This window comes from Dermacentor silvarum, chromosome 7 (genome assembly GCF_013339745.2).
Source record: "Dermacentor silvarum isolate Dsil-2018 chromosome 7, BIME_Dsil_1.4, whole genome shotgun sequence".
Classification (NCBI taxonomy): Eukaryota; Metazoa; Arthropoda; class Arachnida; order Ixodida; family Ixodidae; genus Dermacentor; species Dermacentor silvarum.
The window spans coordinates 14,924,715-14,943,835 of NC_051160.1; the positions used below are offsets into that span (position 1 = coordinate 14,924,715).

At 44.2% G+C, this 19,121-nt stretch overlaps 3 protein-coding genes across 3 annotated transcripts in view; 2 read left to right on the forward strand and 1 right to left on the reverse strand.

Moving 5' to 3' along the window:
• Window positions 1-2,804: 2,804 nt before the first annotated feature.
• On the forward strand, window positions 2,805-6,635 carry LOC119457579 (lipoyltransferase 1, mitochondrial). The gene is made up of 3 exons (XM_037719194.2): window positions 2,805-3,500; window positions 4,059-4,166; window positions 5,310-6,635. The coding sequence occupies exons 1-3, from the start codon at window positions 3,015-3,017 to the stop codon at window positions 5,847-5,849; spliced, it is 1,134 nt and encodes a 377-aa protein (XP_037575122.1). The 5' UTR covers window positions 2,805-3,014; the 3' UTR covers window positions 5,850-6,635.
• Window positions 6,125-7,750, reverse strand: LOC119457580 (tRNA N(3)-methylcytidine methyltransferase METTL6). Its single transcript, XM_037719196.2, has one exon. It carries the CDS (start codon window positions 7,573-7,575, stop codon window positions 6,700-6,702), a length of 876 nt encoding a protein of 291 aa, XP_037575124.1. The 5' UTR covers window positions 7,576-7,750; the 3' UTR covers window positions 6,125-6,699.
• Window positions 7,751-7,885: 135 nt separating this feature from the next.
• Window positions 7,886-19,121, forward strand: part of LOC119457581 (dyslexia-associated protein KIAA0319-like protein) — a 36,240-nt gene continuing 25,004 nt past the window's right edge. Inside the window, exons 1-8 of the mRNA XM_049670237.1 lie at window positions 7,886-8,044; window positions 8,701-8,896; window positions 12,574-12,640; window positions 13,268-13,349; window positions 14,772-14,972; window positions 15,858-16,032; window positions 17,510-17,698; window positions 18,767-18,859. Of these exons, the coding sequence (XP_049526194.1) occupies window positions 8,824-8,896; window positions 12,574-12,640; window positions 13,268-13,349; window positions 14,772-14,972; window positions 15,858-16,032; window positions 17,510-17,698; window positions 18,767-18,859 (880 nt within the window). The 5' untranslated portion in view covers window positions 7,886-8,044; window positions 8,701-8,823. The remainder of the gene's footprint in view (window positions 8,045-8,700; window positions 8,897-12,573; window positions 12,641-13,267; window positions 13,350-14,771; window positions 14,973-15,857; window positions 16,033-17,509; window positions 17,699-18,766; window positions 18,860-19,121) is intronic.

Here is a 19,121-nt window from a genome sequence, read left to right on the forward strand (position 1 = left end):
AGAAAGTTTCCACAAGATCTGGTAGGCCCCAAGTAACGAGAAAGCAGTTTTTTTGGTCAAATTGACATGACGCAAGGGTGTCCGGAATAGCACAAGAGAGACGGGCGAGAAACTGCCATCTCGGTGTGAGTGACCATAATGGCAATGAAGTTTGGGTTCCTCGCAAGGCAGTGATCAATTCACTGTCCATGTCTTAACACTCGTGGTTGGCCATTATTATTACAAAGGCAGCGCACATGCCAAGACATGGAACACTAAAACACACAAACATGAGCACTGTATATCGGAAGCATTGGCACTCATGTTGGTGTGATTTAGTGTTTATCCAATCTCTTAACACTTTTTATGTCTCAACAAGTGCGCTGCCTTTGTAATGATAATGGCCAACCATCTAGCCCACCAATACCTCCTGAGCAAGGAAGTGAGACAGTCAATCGCAAGCAATTTGTCAGGCCTGGGCGGCCATGGCAATGGCATCACGGGCATATGAAGGGGCAATTTAAAGGGGGGCGAGGAGTGGGTGTAGCTGGCCTCCCTATATGTTTCCTCCTGCACTCCTTCGCCCTCTTTCTGCCACCACAGAGTGCCAAGTGATGAAGGGTTCTCCTACCCCCCCCCACCCCCCAATGAAAGTGGAGGTTCATGGTCTGGGTGAGTTTGAGTATGTTCATGACCTGTTATCGCAAGAACTTGACAAAGACGAAAAAGAAGAGAGAATCCCAGGTGCTCTCTAGGCGATGTCCTTGCATGTCTAGCTGTTGCAATGACAGTGCATCATGGTCAGTACAACATTCACTGATAGTGCATCATGGTCTGCCTGCCCCCATCGCCCGACCTTACCAGAAAAATCCTGGCACCACCACTGAGACTGCAGTGTCACGGCCGCTGGATATATATATATATATATATATATATATATATATATATATATATATATATAAAATTATCCTGCGGCCGTGGCAGTGTTAAGGGAAGTAACGTGTCCCAAGGGCAAGTTAGGTTCACGGCGATATGTTTGGAGCATTTTGCCTCGTGGTTCGAATAAAGACCTCAACATGTGTGCAGACATACTGTCTGTGCAATATTCTGTCTGGTAGTTAAGTAGCCAGAAATTTTTGTTTGGGTGTGGGAACACTGCTGTCTGGCATTGCTGTCTGTGAGTGAAGATAAAGAAATGACCCGCGAATTTAAATTTTGACAAATTCCGATGTCAAATACCTACATTAAACTATTATCTGCATCGATCTGGTCCGGCGCCCTCCACCTTGTGCTCAAACTGTGGTGAGGATACTTCTCGTTATGTTGCCGTTTTTCATCATTAATAAAGCATACTTTAGGACACTTTCTTGATGCTGGATTGAATCGAACCATTCTGCATGATATGCTATATTTGGAAGCCTCTTCATTATCATGGGGATATGTTGGTGCAGCCGTTGTGAGGTTTATAATTGAATCGGAACGATTTACTTGCTAAATTCTTGATGCTGGATTGAATCGAACCATTCTGCATGATATGCTATATTTTGAAGCCTCTTCATTATCATGGGGATATGTTGGTGCAGCCGTTGTGAGGTTTACAATTGAATCGGAACGATTTACTTGCTCAATTCATTAATTTTTATATGAATTAATTATTATTTTTATCCATTCGAACTTTCTCAGTAGTGCTTCTTTTTAGACTCGACTTTTTATTTTCTTAACTCACTCGATTCTTGGCCAATCCCCCGGCCATAGTGGGTATGAGCCACTGTTCGAGGCAAACAAATTAACAGACAGACAAACGTTGGACGGGCTTTCGAATGAAGAGCTAGGCAGCGCGTGCTAGGAGTTCGGAGGGAATCCCCCACTGTGGGTATGCGCCACCACTCAGGTCAACAACAACAACAGCGTGCACACGGTAGATGTGGCAGGATGGAGAAGATGGTGTCTTGGGCGCGGGTAGCGCCAGCCGAGTTCCTGACCCAACTGGACGCTCCATGCTACCACCTGGGCACGACACCGCGTCCAGCTTGCAAACATCGCAAGGGCGTCCGACCCAGGCAGCACATCGTCTACAGCGCCGTGCCCAAGCTCCAGGTGGCGAACAGCCGAAAGGACTAGCCGTTCCCTGTCCTCCACCGTGCTCATCGTCACACTAGCGTCCATCATGGCGTTGACTTGAGCCTTTGGCGCCTCTGCTGCATGACCCGGTGAACTCGCCACTCTCGGGCGGGTGTCACACGGCGCACTTTCGTTCGCGATCGAGCCCGATCGGGATTGAATTTTTAGGTATTTGCATAATGCTTTGCACAATGCGGTCGATAATTTCAATCCGGATCAGGCTCAACCGCGATCGAGAGTGGCCGTGTGAAGGACTGATCTTGACGCGCAGTTATGGGGGTAGCGTAGTTTTCTGGCTTGTTTGTACGATTTCAAACGGCCGCGTTTCTCCCGTAGACAGTGATGGCAGCTTCGCTTTTTTTAAAACCGTAACACCAGCCACCTAACCTTGTGACAGACGCCGATCCATCCTGTCTTTCAGCCAAGGAGGAGGTCAATGCTTTCAGCAAGTAGAAGCACGGGTGCGCTGATGTTTCAAAATCGTGTTTGGCACACGAAGTAGTAGAAAATTTCAGTGTCTACAGCACCAGGCTGGCTCTAAAACGCTATGACTAATTATTGCCAGCAAAAAAAAAAAAAAAAAGTTCCTCTCAAAACTGTGTCCGTTTTGATAAGTTACTATTCAAACAAGGCGCCAAGTTTTAGTTTTGCTTTTACCCAACAGATAACACTAGTTAAATAAGCTTGCTGGCATTGTAATAATGCCAAAGCAGTCAAAAAGACCAACTGCAACATAAGTTTATTTTTATTGTTTTTTTAGGCGAATAATACGGGGCACATTTTTCGCTACAAAGCCCATGTGACCCATGCGCATACATCTCAAGGTCAAACCAAAATGGCAGCGCCCATGAGGGAGAGCACGCCTGCTGCTATCGCCGACTTTCGCTGGTTTACTCGCCATCGGCTCATCGAAGATGAGGACGCCTGTCTCAGTTGTTCGCGTTCTCAGACGCTCTTCCACCTCCCTGTCCACGTCGCCGGCGTTTCTTAGCGACGACAAGCGAGCCAGGGCTCTCGTGTCCACGTCGCGGTGCATCTACCGCAATCTCGCGCTTGAGCAGTGGCTCTACGAAAATGCCGAGTTTTCGCCCGGCTCACCAGGCGTGCTGCTCATGTGGTGGAACGCGCCGGCGGTGGTGATCGGGCGTCACCAGAACCCATGGGTCGAGTGCAGCCTCAGCACGGCCGCTCGGCTCGGTGTCACCTTGGCGAGGAGAAACAGCGGCGGCGGCACGGTTTACCACGATACCGGCAATCTCAACTGCTGCTTCATGGGCCACAAGCGCGACTACAACCGCAAGGCAAACCTGCAGTTTATCGCCGACACACTGAAGGCAGTCTGGGGTGTACACTGCACCATCAACTGCCGGGACGACGTGCTCGTCCAAAACGCCTTCAAGGTGACGCCAGAGCTGCGATAGTCAGGTTCACCTCTGTTGCTGCAGCAAAAGCATTTTTTGTTTTATTACTACACTCAGTTGACACAGAGCCGATGGAAGTAGAAAAGTGGAGTTGTTGAAACCTCGAGTTAAACAGTAGGACTGAATGGTAACAGGACAGCGTCCCGGCAAAACAAGTGTGTTCTCGAGATCAGGTCACCAAGCTCAAATAAAACACCCTGGCGTTGTTTGCAACAGCGAACTCATATTTTTTTAGGAGTCAGTATAATAAACATCTTATAAGTGCAGGCCAGAAACCTCATTAGCAAAATTAATAAGCTTGTTTCATTCAGTAGCTCTTAGGAAGAAAACAATACGCTTATTGGCTATACATTCCCGAGATTCTCAGACGTAATTGTTAATGCGCAACTGATCAGTGCTTAACACTTTTCATGCTTAGCTCATTATTCTAGAGAGAATAGAGTTTTTACAAAGATCAGAATGGCTTAGTGTCATGCGACTCTCCGTGTTCAATTGTGGATCAGTTATCAAGGGAGCCATGTTTTTTTCCTTTTGCAGATATCTGGCACAGCTGCCAAGATAGGCCACCAAAAGGCATACCATCACTGTACAGTGCTTGTCAATGTGAACACCACCGTGCTGCATCAAGTCCTAGGAGGACGCTATGTAAGTTATCTTGTTAGTTGTTCAACTCTGCACAGCACTATTGAGCACAAATTTTTAGGGTCATTTTGAGCGTGATTTGTATTTCACTGCCAGTCACGTTTGTGAGTCTACGTAGCGAATAGTGTATACAAGAACGACGGAACACATGCTGTTCAGTCTTGTCCTGCCATCTGTGCTGTTTGCATTGCCGACTTACCTGGTGCCATTTTCAGCACCCCAAGTGAATTTGTCGGTGTCTTCTTTTTTTTTCTCTTCCTATTACAGATGAACCTCGACATAATGAACACAGGTATAATGAAGTAAATCTAAATGGTTTCTCGACAATACTTTCCAGCAGGTAGTGAATTTATGCCTATAATAAATATAGGATATAAGCAAGATATTTTAGTGTCGGATGAGACTTCATTATAACCAGGCTCGACTGCACTTGTGATTCCCGTCATCCTTCCCTGTGCCTTTCATATCCCCTCCCCTTTGATGTAGATGGATGTTGTGCACCTTCCAGAGGCAGTTCCCAGCCTGTCTGGATCTTGTGTATTCTTACCTGTATGTATTATGTACTATGTATTAGCCTGTCTTACTTATGTATTCAGCTTCAGATAATGTTTTTTAGCTTTGTTGAATGTCATGTCCAGTTGATAAGAGGCTACAGATGTGTAGCAAGTTATTTTGTGCAGATGCTAATTATGTAATGTGCCTCTGCAGCCTTGCAAACAGTAAAGCCTCATATTTATGAAGCCGCATCCACCGCAAATATGTTTGTTATATCCGATATTCGTTATAAGCGTGTATTTGTCAGATGATATTGGCGAGAAACATTTTGTTTACTTCCGTTATAACCGTGTTTGTTATATCGAGGTTCTATTATATGCTGCACGTAACTCTCGAGAACATTGTGTTATGTCTCGAAGGTACTGTACATTTATGAAGTTGCAATAGAGTGCATGTTGAAATGTACTGAAGTACATTAAGCAACATCATTCTAAGTGAGGAGCAATTGTAGTACAGCCACAAAAGCTGCAATTGTAAAAATGTGTGCTGGGTGATCTATGATTTAGGATCATTGTAGTACTTGAGATTTGCTGTGCACTGTGAAAGACAGCATAATGTTTTTGTGACCTTTTTTCTTCCTTCACTGTTCAGACTAACATTGAGAGCAAAGCAAGTCCAAGCGTGCGAGCATCTGTCAAGAACATCAGAGAGCTTTGCCCTCGTCTGACTGTGGAGTCCCTGTCGGCCTCACTTGCTACCAGGTTCACCCGCCAGCATCAAGAAGAAGCGACAAACAAAGCAGTGAATCAAGTCGTCCACCTTGTTGATCCATTAGAAGAACACTTCCCAGGAATCGATGCCATGTGTGAAAAGCTTCAGAGCTGGAAGTGGATATTTGGAACAACACCCAAGTTTACAATCAGTGAAAGTTTCCCGCTTCCTGCTTCAGAGGCCAGTTCACTTGATCTTGGAGATGGCTTGGGACTTAATGCGGTGCTGAAAGTAGCGCTGACGAGTTACCACGGCCTATTGGAGGACATACGCATAACACCGGGCTTTCGCAGCCAAGGACTGCTGCCTGTGATATCTGACAGGATTCGTGGTGTGCGGTTTTTACAGAGTGACATTGCTGAAGCATTCAAGAAAATTAAGGACAGCAATCCTGACAACAGTGACATTATAGAATTTTAGGAAAGTGTTGTACCACTCTAGCTGGAAATGCTCAGAGGTGACCATTTGCCTGTGTACTAGTTTATTTTTTTATTCTCAGATATGTTAACAGTTTCGCGTCACAGACGTACAGACCCAGCGGTGTCCATAATTGTGCCAATTTTGCCTGGGAGATCATTAGGGTCGCTCGTGCAATGGAGATGGCAAGTTGTTGCACTACTCTTGCTGGAAATGCCCAGAGGTGACCATTTGCCAGGGTACTAGTCCATTTTTTAAATTGTACTTATATAATAGATTATAATAGTTTTATGTAATAGATGCACAGACCAGTGAAGTTGCCAATGCAAAATTTTGCCAGTGAGCTCATTTGGGTTGCCCATGCAGTGGAGATGAGCACCCTTTTTGTTTACACCAGGACTTCCCATGGCCAAAACGAATTCAACCCCATCCCCCCTTGGGTGGATTATTATCCTGTATAAATTATTCAATAATTTCGTGCACTTGTTCTCATATTTAAGCTGTTCAATTCATTCATCACAAAAGTTATCGTGAGGCCATGGATAAGCACATCAGTGGGAAAAGTAAGTGTGTTTGTGTGGAATGGGGTGATTCCGAGGCACTCTTGGGAGGCAGGTGGGGTACTCCAAGGCCAGAAAGTTTGGGAACACCCGGCCTACATCAACACTGACAGCAGTTCCACCGCATCTTCATGGTGTCACGTTTCTCAGTCTTCACATACTTTGTGTTGATCAACAAATACACTTAACACATCCACACTTCACTTCATGCACTTTGTAATGAAGACTCAATAAAAAAGTCATTACATGAACTCTCTAACGCATTTATCTCTCTCTACAAAAGCACTGACACATCAGCTGCTTGCCGCGTTTGAAGATTCTTCTTGCGATACGTTTCGTGGCTTCCTGAACTTTCCCTGCACAAATATTCGAGGCACACATATGCCTTCCTTCTTGTTTACAGTCTCACGACACACGTATTCGTTGCTCACTACTTCGTAGCCGGCGTCCAAAAACAGCCTTTCTAGAAACTGCTCTGAAAAGTAGAAGGCCCTCGTACCATCTTGGCGCACGTAGAAATTGGCGTCTATTTTGTGGCCGGGGGCGAATCTCAGCATTGCTTGGTCAAACAAGCCGTAGTCCCTCAACAGAACAAGACCCCCGGGCTTCAGCGTTTCATGCACGTTCCTCAGCGCTTCGCTCATTTTATCGGGTTGAATGGCGGATAGGACGAATATCATGGTGACGACGTCGACGCCTTCGCGGGGAACTGTCTCGACGAGGCGGTCCTTGGTGATGTCGCACTGGAAAGCCGTGATAGTGCGCTGGTCGTACAACGGGTGTGCCTTCACGAACTGCACAGCGCGCGGCGAAAAATCGCAAGCGTATATGTAATAGCTCGTCTTTTCCTCGATGAGCGGGAAGACGAAATTGCCGACACCGCAACCGATTTCCAGCAGCACCGGCGTCCCGTTATGCGAAACACTCGGCACGTCTGAACCGACGGCGGCCAGTTCCTCGAACTCTCGCTTGGTCCAGTGCCTGTCCTTGAAGAAGCGAGTTTCGTTTCGCTTGTAGAAGAGGTCCCAGTTTTTCTGAGCTTCGGCTTCGAGCTTCAATCTCTTGAACTCGGAAACCAAAACCGTGTCTTTCGCGAGCTTGGCAGCTTCCTCTTGCGTGAGCGTCCGCGCGTAGTGGCCTCTCAACTCACTGTTTGATGTCTCGGTCATGCTTCGCGATGGACGGATGCTTCACACTTATTCTGGAGTTGAGAGAGCTTTTCGCACGTAACCAAAGAACACAATTACACGATGAACTACCAGCACAGAATACAGAACCAGCTACTCTGCATGCGGTTAACCGGGTTAACACATCTCTCATGGAGGCTGCCATGTTGCTGCTATCGATGCTGCTGGAGACGCCAAAGGTAAAAACTGATTGCTGTTTCGTCACTTTGTAACGCTAATATATATGTTGTCAAATTATGAAACAAACAGGTAATTTTGGTTGCCTATAAAGTTAAAGTGCTCTACATTCAGCTTCGCGCGGTTTTCGCAAAAACAAGCACTGAAAAGCTTTGCGGGAAAGCATTCACTACCATAGCGATTGCGCTCAGTCGTGCGGTTATCATCTGCTGCGCTTTCTGTCAAGCTAATGGTTAGCAGCGAGAAGTTTCTTCAGCTTCTGAAGCCGTAACGGGTGAGCTAAACGTTTCCACGCACCAATATTACATGGTAGACGCGCAAAAGCAAATTTAGCATCGTAGCACAGCATGAAGATAATTATTCCTGTTGCCGTTTGTCGAGTGTTTTGCTTGTTGACTGACTTATCGCAGCAGCCTAGAGCTGCGAACTCCGCAGCATCGTTTTCTCATGCGGTCACTTTCGTGCTCGGCGGACAGAAATTCCAATTTGAGTGCGTTTTCAAGAAAACGTGCGCTCCAAGCTATCGCGGTTTGGCGAGCGCCCACTGCCGCAATTAAAGTATGCATAGCGTAGAAGGAATCCGGTATAAGTGGCGTGTATTTCGCGTCCTTGGTACACTTTCGTGTGCGCGCCCAATTCCCATATGGCGAGAGATTTGGGTATTTTTATATTTCTAGCACTGCTCGAGTATTATTCCGCTAACATTTGAAGAGCTGCTGCTCTTGGCTTGTTTATGCCAGCACGCCGCAACTGGGAACATTTTTTAAATTTATTGCTTGCGCCAGTGTTTCTTAAGTTTCAGTTAAGTGACGTCTGCTGTGCAGTGTCTCATCGCTTATTGAGTTGCTGAGTCTGCTGAAGTTGTTTATGTGCGTTCTACATTACGTACGTTTCGGTAATTGAACGCGTGCATTCTCCTTTGCTTTGCAGGACAGGTCGTTTGCTCAAAAGAACGAAGAAAGTGGAGCGCATTTCATGAGTATAACCAGTGCTTTCACTACGTTAATGTCGATGTGAACATTTTGGCTAGCAAGACCAGCGCATTTTTGGAACATGAGGTGCTGGAGTAGTCTTCTACAGATCGTCTGGATTTCGTCACTGCTTGTCGTGAGCCTTAGTTTGGACAGTGAGTTTGGTTTTCACACATTCTTCTCTGTGTTATATGTCATGGAGTTCCTTTATTTATTCTTTTTCTTTTTTAATTCATTCGCGTTATTCGGAACTTGTCACGTCATTCATTCTGGAAGCTCTCAGTATTATGCTTAATTGAGCATGTTATTTACAAGCTTATTGATTGTTGGACAACTCACCGGCCTTATCCCAGCTCTTGCTGCATGCAGTTTATAATCAGTACACTGTTCCACAGTTAGTGCAGCCTTACGCTGCACAACCTCATTTTAACATTATGAATACAGTGAAAAAGATGTGGTTGTGCTTGGAAGTGTCCTGTCAGTGCCGATCTGAGTGAGGTCTGGTTTTAATAACTACATTTTACTAAATATATAGTTTTTGGTATAGGCTAATTTTTAATGTGAGAGTAAAATTTGAATATGCACTTTATTTTAATGATGTCATGGCTGCAATTCTGGTTGATTCAGGCAATTTATGTTTTGCTTTTGTTTCAGTCCACATGTGCAAATGTCATGCAACTGCATGGCAATCTGCTCATATGTGCATGAATCACTTACTGTATCATGTCTAGCTAACAAACTCCGTATATCCATAGTACGGCATTTCAGTTAGTTGGTCTGTTGTATTTTATTTCCAGCATGCTGAACGTATTCTTTATACTGAATGACATAGCAGTTGCTAGATTGCTTGAAATATGTTAATGAATCCACTTATCTGGTTTTCATTCGTACATTAGGGGCCATACCTTCTAATGATTCATTTAATTTTCCATTCTTTTCGCCTTTTGTCATTGGCTCAGACAATGACATGCCACTGTTATCCCTGGAATCAGCTGGTGCAATGCATGATAAAAGGAATGGAAAATACAATGAAACATAAGATATACAATTCCTGCTTGTCATCCCAGTGAATAATTTCTTTGGGTTCTGTCTGTGGCTTATTAAGATGTAAATATGATAACTGTACTCAGTAAGTCCACTTTCTGTGTGTTCATCTGGGTGTTTGCTAATGCCTCTCACCTTGGTTTTTCAAAGCTTGCAAAGTAAGTATTTAATTTTATTTACCTGTCATTTTCGTTTCCCAATCATCAAAGTGTTGCAAACATGATATGAGCAAGTTTTGTAAACAAATATTTAAATTATGGCATTTGCACTTGACAGACAATGACAGTGCAAGAAATGTTAACATGTTCCCTCCCTCTCTTTGTAAGCTGGGGATTTTACTCTATGTGAACCAGAGAGTACAGCCAGTGGTGTAGTCTGAAATGTTTCCCGGAAGGGGGGGGGGGTGAGGGGGGTGCATGTATCAGGTGTGCCCCCCCCCCCCCACCCACCCTGGCTGCACCATTGGGTACAGCGTAAACATGCAAGAAAACTGCAAGCACGCAACACATGCTCAGAGAACTTTCAGTTGAAGGGAAGGCGTGCTGATATTGGTGATACCTTTCGTGTTTCTTTGACAACATTCTGGTATGTTGCAATTAAGTTGCTGCCCAGCGGTCTGGAATACCTCTGTCTATGCTCTGACTGGTGCAAAACGTATAGCTCTCCATAGGAGCACGTTCTGGTTGGTGACTGCACTTTTGCTTTCCTCCCCCCCTGTTGTGTATCAACTTACCCGACCCCTAGACGATCTCGAGGGTGAGGACTTGGCAGTGGAAGAGGAAGAAGATGAGGATGAATTCGGTGGTGGCGACGCCGGTGGTGGGTTCTGTCCCGACTCGCTGTTCCCGAAGCTCACGCTGCTGCGGCACGTGACTCCGCGAGGCAATGCCAGTGCGGGCCGCTTCACCAAGGTCGCGCACGCCTCGAGCCTAACGGACTGCACCAGGGCCTGCTGCGAGCAGGGCGCTTTGTGTAACCTCGTTTTCCTGCACGGCAGTTCATGCTTCCTCGTACGGTGCCACTCAGCAGCTCTGTGCCAACCGCAGCATCGGCCAAGCACCAAGTTTGACTCTAGCTTTATGGTGATAGTGCGGCCTCCGCGTAAGTCATTGCAGCAGTCACACGGACAGAGTTTGCGAAAGGTTTCGAAGCCACTGCATGCAATGCTGCAGCGGTCATTCACTGGTCCAAACACCACGTTGATCAAAAAATGGACTTTGGCTGCGCGAACACGGAGACAATTGGTAAAAAGCGTTCATATAGGGTAGCACTGTGGGTGGAAGGATAATTTGTTTGCTACCCTACACTAGAATGTCACTCTAGAGTTCCTTGATAATACATTTTTTTGGTTATAACATCGTTGAAGATTTGTCTCAGTGGTGCTAATAGCACTTTTTGCCATCTTCGTGTAACATGTTTTCTCCGCTACTGTGTTCTGTTTCTCTGGCTCCCAAAAATTGTATTAATGTTTTTTGTTGTATTCTGCAAAAGATTTTTTGTAATGCCTATATATAAGTCATTACTTATTAAATTAGAATGCTTTTAGTAAATTAATACATGGGGATGTAGACATACATTTATCTATGTTGCCATTGTATGGAGGCAGCACAGTGGCTTTGAAACTTTTAGCAATGGTTGTACGTAGTATTCTCATCTAGCCTCGATTCGTTTGTGGGGCAGGTTGATCGCCTTGCGTCCACCTTTATCTTCATTTGCTTGGTTTGTTTAGTGCAATTTCTTGAGTTTCCTGTTGCATTACATATGTGGACCTGGTTTGCAGACGAAGGACTTGGTTTATATTTTAGACGTGCAGGCGCATTCTGTTCAGTTTATCTCCATGCTGAGTTTTTTATTTTGGTTTGACATTCTTTGCACGTATTTCCGTATTTGAAACGGTATTCATGATTGGTAGCTGGATCTGTTGAGCACATTTGTTGAGCAATTCAGTGTTTTCTGTTGCTTACAGTACGCATCAGATTGCGAGATGCTTGTGTGCCCTCACTGCCTGACAACAGGCATTTATGCTTGGTGGCTCTTTCTTTTTCTTTCTTTCCACTTCATTTTCTTCAGTTTGCGTATTCTTCCTCGTTTACACTCAGTTCATTTTGTTCAAAGTCTTGCATACTTTCCTTGTGGAGCCGTGCATTATGTTGCTGGCTTTCTCGTTTGGTTCCTATGTTGTCTAGGTAACTTGTGTGATCAGGTACTCGCACTTTTTGTTGTGTTCATCTTCAAGCGAATTACCATTTTGTTTGTCTTTTCTTTCTTGTGAGCATAGAAACAGGTGGCTAAAAAATTTTATATTTCCTTTCGCATACTTGTTTCCTACTTTCAAATGCCGAGATTTTTTTTTTCCCCATATTTTTTGTTTCTGCCTGACAGAGGTCAGCTTCAGCCTTGCCATGTGTTAATTTTTTTTTTTTTTTACAACAGAGCAGCATGTGTTCCTGTTTTCACACATCCCTTACTTTGCTTATTTTCATGCATTGTTTTGCTTTTTCATTAGCTGTAGGTTTTTTAGGACTCGCAGGCATTGTTACCTTACTGCCCTTCCTTGATTGATCTCCTATGTGAGAACCCAGAACAGCAGAGGCTTGCTTTTCTCTTCTTTCAGTCATTTTTGTCTTACGCTCTGCTTGTCATAGCTTTGAGTTATTGATTATACATCTACAAGTGTTTAGTAGGCAGCACATTTACGAGATTAGTTTGAGCTTGATTTATGAACGGTTCTCTGCCGCTGCAGTTGCCTATACTTATCAAAATGCTTTTCTCTCTGTTTCTCTTGAAGACAAAAGCTCATCAGATGCTTCACACGAATGGTCCACTCATTCAACGCCAAGCTCTGATGAAGACACGTAAGCTATATACTTATTTGATTCCTAGTCGTCTTGTCTTGCTGTTTTATCTGCGCGCTAGCATATGTACAGTCGCGTTCAACATGAGCTGCAACATGGTGCTTGTGGTCAAAGAGGCTTCAAGACTGCCCAGTGGTGCCCACATATGAAGAATTGGTTTAATAAACACCAGACCCCCCGTGGTTGCTTAGTGGCTATGGTGTTGGGCTGCTAAGCACGAGGTCACAGAATCGAATCCCAGCCATGGCGGCTGCATTTCGATGGGGGCGAAATGCGAAAACATCCGTGTACTTAGATTTAGGTGCATGTTAAAGAACTGCAGGTGGTCCTCCACATTATTTCGCAGTCCTCCACTACGGCATGCCTCTTAATCGAATTGTGGTTTTGGCATGTAAAACTCCATAATCAAATTTTTCTTTATTTTTAATAAACACCGGTATTTGAAACTATCTAGTTCTTCAATTTTTTCATATGTCGGGTACCACCATGCAGTCTTGGCGCCCCTTTGACCATGAGCACTGTGTTGTAGCTGATATTGAATGTGACTGTAAATGTCATGCTTATCTTCTGTAGTGACATGCTTGACTGATAAGTTTTCTGATGCTTCAACATCCCTAATTTTTTCAGATTATCGAAATCGCATGGCTGGAAAAACTACAAAGGAAATGGGGATTCATCTGAAGCAGCGCTGAATGGCTCCAGTTTATTGGTAAGGTTGCTTCCATGTTGTTATTTGTGAACTTTTTGCTGCTGTAAATTGAACCAGCCGTATAACCTACTTGGCTGGACAAGTTTTGCACGGAAAAAGTATTCAGCACTACATAGGACAGGGGCACGGATGAGAGAAAAAAAAAAAAAACGTAGGTGGACAAATTTTGGAGAGAACCTATGAATGCTGGTCCCAATAGTGCTTGCATGTTGCTGTCGAGTATATGGGCATCCATTCGTTTAGACTGTTTTGCTCTGAACAGTTGAAACTGTTTTGTCAAACACAACATAAGATGCAGGTTCTGCAGCTACATGCTTGAAATCGAAAATTGACCGCTGAAGTTGTATGCATTCCAGAATGCTAATAAAAAAACAACAAATGAGGTATAATTGGCATTGGAGATAACATGAATAGCCTCCTCTGCACTGCTTAAAATTAGCTTGAATGGTTTGAAGTCGACATGCCACTAATGGGACAGCAATGTAACGGCATAAGTGGCACATTAGCTCTCTGTACTGTTTCAAGGTGTGGTCTCGCCTGCAGCTTTCATGCTGTGGGATAATCAATCTAGGTGCCACTGTCAACTAACCCGACATCTATGATGAGTGTTGCAGCCTTCTTTTATACAGCGTGTTTCAGCGAACACTCTCAAAACTTTTTGAAGGTTGCCTGTGGCAGATCGCACAATTCTAGTTCATGAGCTGGTCTACTCGAAGAGGCGAACATTACTTGCACAAGAAATTGAAATGCATAGTCGACTAATTAACAAAAATTCACTACTGAAGTTTTTAACTAATTACCTTATGGCCCCTATGGCAATTTACAAATTCTAGCCGTGGATTTCGCAAGGTGGATCCACTTGAAACGAATTCTCAGGATGACACCAGTTTCGAGATATTAATTCCCGAACTTTGTGGACAAATGCATTGGCGTTCCAGTTACTTTTTTAACAAAACATTGTTTTGAAGCACAAAATTAACTGGAACGCCAATGCATTTCTCCGCAGAGTTCGGGAGTTAATATCTCGAAACTGGTATCATCCTGAGAATTCGTTTCTAGTGGATCCACCTTGCGAACTCCACGGCTAGAATTTGTAAATTGCCATAGGGGCCATAAGGTAATTAGTCCTAGTTACTTAATTATAGCATTTTTATTAATTAGTCAATTATGCATTTAAATTCTTTGTGCAAGTAATGTCTGCCTCTTCAAGTAGACCAGCTAATGAACTAGAATTGTGCTATCTGCCACAGGCAACCTTTAAAAAAATTTTGTAAGTGTTCGCTAAAACACCCTGTACGAAGTCAGCATATGTGAGGACATTTCATAACGTATTGAAGAAGAACCATGAACAGTTTCACGCGTCACTTGCACGGGTCTGGCTAGTCTAATTTCCTTACGCATGTTTTGCATGCTGATCGGAAGGTCCCTGCCAATCAAGTGGTGGTGGGTGACACTGGGCGCACGTGCGTCTACGGAATACTGCAGCAGTGTCTTAAGAACGAGGAATGCGTCACGTCGGGTCAGCGGCGCCGCACTGGCACGTGCCGCTGTCGGCAGGGCTTCACCAGGGATCCAGTTTCGGGGTCCTGCACAGAACCCCAGAACGCCTCCCTTAGCAACCAGGTGCGTAGGATCGACTGGGGGAACTGAAGAAAAGGCAACCTTCTGAAGAGCTTCCGGTGCACCGTGTTGAAATTTAGTGAGGTGGATCAGTTCGTTTGCCGGTTGCTTATTTATGATGAGTCGACTAAACTTGTACTTTCTGAATCTGTAAGCAGTGGGTTTCTGACTTTTTTTTTTCTGTGTGCATACCTGAATGCAAGGCAGACCACTGCCATATTTGGAAACACTTCATGAAGCACACATACCCCACAACTTGTTAGGATACAGTCTCATGTCCTGTATGTTGCTAAGTGATCAGTCAATAGCTGCCAGCTTTTGCCCAGTGTTATCGACTTGTTCAATTGTGTTTCGTTTGCTGCTTAGCCTTTTACTTGGAGTGTGCTCATTTCTTTATGTTCTTTGAGCTATGTGCTATAGTTATAGAAATTTACTGATAGGCTAGAATTTTTTCACAGTACACACTGGCACTCATAGTTGACATATTGGGCTGTTGCAATCTACTGGTTTACAAGCTTTTGTCACAAGGGTGCAGTCCTGATTGTAAGGTATTCAATTACATCTGTTGCAGCGACATTTCTAATTTTCTTGCAAGAAATTCAAGTTCTTTTCCATAAAATGTCTTGTCGCTCATGCTACTGCAATCATCCAGATGTACTCCCCTGAGCAAACGTATATGGACAAGAGATTCCGTGATAAAGCCGACTTTACTTCTCCGCCTACGAATGTAACTTGAAATTGGGGACTGCTCGTCCGAGCTTGGCATGGCGGACTTCCCAGTGCACTCGCAAATTTCAGTTTGTGCCTCTGAATTAAGAATAAAGTCTTAAGTTTTCGGTGAGCTGGCTGTCCATATACTTTTTCTCATGGGTTTTTCACCATTTGCAGGCTGTTCCGACTACACCGCCGTTATCATCGTCCACAGCAAAAGCTGCAGCTGCCGTCTCGCCGACCACGACGACGCCCTATCCTCTGATTGTGTCAGCTGGAGAGAACAAGGAACTTCACCTTCCTGAGAATGAAGTGGTTCTCTCGGCATATGCTCTCAAGGCAGGTGGAGATGGTGAGTCCTTTCGCGAGTGTCGCTAAATGCCTCTGCAGAAATCACCCTAAAGGTTGCTTTCTTTAGTTATCAAACCTGCCCTTCATTGTGATTCGCTCGAGATGGAGCTGAATGTTTACTATGTTGGAGCATGATTCTACTTGAAGTTCTTTCAGAGCCTAACTACTGAGATTGCCTCCTTGCAGAATGAAAGCAATAAAGAGTAGGTAACGTGTAACATATGTGAATTAAGTTGTGTGGTTAAGGTTTGTTAATGGACACTAGTGCTTTGATGGGCTATAAAGGCAACTGCTTCCATCAGCTCTGTGTTGTTGCCATAGCTCAGTTGTCATGCCATTGACTGGGAAGGTAGCTATTAATAAGAAAGGCACATATAGGGTATTTGTCCTTACCCGTATTCAACCTTTCCTCACTTAGGCCAACATTTCAGGCCTATTTTTGAGGCACCTTTTCATGTAAAAATTACGTTCTTCGCATTAGTCATGTCATTCGTAGACAGGATGGTGATACAGCACATCATTTCTCTCTGCAGAATAGCAGTATACTCTATTGAGTGAGTTGGTGCTTAGTTAATCCAACGTACTGTGGAAACCAGCTTCAAAGCTACACTGCTACAAGTTCAATACGAGTTTCCGAGCGTATTGAATTTGTAGCAGTGTAGCTTTGTGCTGCAGTTGGTTGGATGGTTGTTTTCTCTTTCAGGATGGTGGTACAGGATTCAGACTGATACCTGTCCTTGTCATTGTTTAGGCATAAAATGCAGACGGCCTTGATAATATGTCATTGTTGCCACGTTTATAATCATGTTTTGTGGCAGAAGAGAGGCTTGGTATACAACAAAACTGGCGTAATGAATGAAGCAGGCCACTGACCACAGTCAAACCAATTTGACGTTTCGAGATCTGTGCAGATCTGTTGTCACAATGTAAATAGACGTACAGTTCTCGAACTGTCAATTTGTTTTGGCTGTGATCAGTGACCGGATCTATTTAAAAGGATTTTACTTGGGCAGAAGATATTCCATCGAACTCTCGACAACAAAACTGATGCTTTCACTGCACTTACTGAGATGGCATACTGAGATAGAGAGAAAGCAATGAGATACTTATGTATCTAATTTCTTTCTTCAGAATACAGCAATTACTGCTTGTTGCTAAGCTAGTTGATATGTTTTCTCGTTTAGTGTAAAATGCAACAAACTATATTAAGGAAAAAGCAGTAGGACAGGAAAGCAAGCATTTCCTCTCCTTCCTGTCCCATCAGTATGTACAACACTATTGGCGACACGTGTGCCGTCTGGTCGGACATGCCTCCTTTACTATAGAATTGACAACGATGTTAAAGAAATTTCAGATTACTGTAGCTGAATTTTGCTCAGTGCAAGAACTTGATAAATGATAATCGTGTGAAAGTGAACACCGGCAAAATAAACGAATCACACGCGCAGTGGGCTGACTGTGTCGTCTTTCCCTTTCAGTGAACCAGTTTCGGTATCAGTGGACACTGGTGTCACACCCCGATGGCGAGGAGACTGGGGTCATGCAGGACCAGAATACCCAGGCATTGAAGCTGTCCCACCTGCGGGAGGGACTTTACACATTTCGTGTTGCAGTGACAGGAAACAACTCCTATGGTGAAGCCACAACCAATGTGACAGTTCTGCCACGTGAGTCGCAGAGTGTTTTTTTTTTGTTTTTTGTTTTTCCAGGCAATTTCCAGCAATAGCTGTTATGGGCTCACTTACCCACTTGTTTTGATTTTCACCACTGTCACTTGCTAGAATCCGAAAATCCTTTGTGATAAAATTAAAAAAAAAAAAAAAAACATTCTCATTGCGCCGTGAGGATCCGAACTTATGACGAACAGATTGGCAGTCCAGGATTTTACCTGTCAGCCATTCCGCCAATGCTACAGCAGTGGAGAATACTGATCCTGGAGAGCGGGATCACGCCAGCAGCTGCCATAATTGGCTGACGCTCGTTCAACATCTGTGTACTGGATAGAGTTGGCATCCTTGCCTTCTTCGTGTTTGAGCAGTTCGCCTTTTCGGTTGCAGAGGCAGTCCTAAATTAAGCCTTCTTCTTCATGTAATGACAATAATTGAGCATGTTTGCTTTGTCGTCATTAGTCTTCTTCTAGTGCTCAGCTGCTTCTGGTGCTTTCTGGATATCATGAATGTCGTCTTTTTTTCTTTGATGCTAGCGCGAGGCCTATTGATGGGGTAGCCTGAATATGAACTTGAGAAAAGCTGAACGAATCCAGCAGCAAGAAGCTAAAGGGTTGTTTTGGTAGAGGCCAATAGCTAAATCCGGTTAGCTGACGTGAGGAAGGAAAGCCAAGTCTTTCCACTTCACAGCTCGCATTTATTTTACTTGAAAGGAGATTGCTCACTCGCTCCTGTGGGTGTTCACTGCAACAAACACCGCACAAAACAATCTAGGCTTGCTGCGCATTATATTTTGCGAGCTATCGCATCACTCTTCCGCGCTACGGGCGAAACTAATTTTGTGTAATGCAATGCGTTCAGGCTTTAGCAGAAAGCAAACACTTGCAGTGCAACTTATGTTAGCAGTCTATTTGTGTACATCTGACATGCTCCTAATAGTCAATGTCAAGATTTCTTGTTTTGAAACATGCTCTTGTTTTCAATTTCATTGTTGGCTTTTACTGCAAGTGCACTCTCTGTGGGTGTTGTTTTGCTTCACATGAATTCCAGCAAATTTTTTTTGTGCAGCAAAACGCATCAACAAACCTCCTGTCGCCATCATTCAGCCGGACAATGTTACTGTCAAGCTTCCCAGCAAGGACACTGTCTTGGATGGCTCCTGTAAGTACTTAGACAACATTAACAGTTTCCAAACGATGCATTCTTTAACTGATGGAGCATAGTATGCGTTGAACAGAACAGACTATACATGGGTTTTCACATTGTATGACAAAGTTTTTCACTAGTGATAGCTGCATCACGGTCTCCATTGACTGTCGTTATTGCTACCCCTTGGTGCTTGTTTGGTGTCTAGTGCTGAACGACGAACAAGACATGACTGTTCTCTACTTTTTAAAATTTCTGGCTCTTTGCTTTATCAACA

Bases quoted from the DNA above. Each gene is read 5' to 3' on its own strand.
- LOC119457580 (XM_037719196.2), bottom strand. From the start codon at position 7,575: ATGACCGAGACATCAAACAGTGAGTTGAGAGGCCACTACGCGCGGACG.
- LOC119457579 (XM_037719194.2), top strand. From the start codon at position 3,015: ATGAGGACGCCTGTCTCAGTTGTTCGCGTTCTCAGACGCTCTTCCACC. The intron at 3,501-4,058 runs GTGACGCCAGAG...TTCCTTTTGCAG, and splicing joins TCGTCCAAAACGCCTTCAAG to ATATCTGGCACAGCTGCCAA. The intron at 4,167-5,309 runs GTAAGTTATCTT...TTCACTGTTCAG, and splicing joins AAGTCCTAGGAGGACGCTAT to ACTAACATTGAGAGCAAAGC.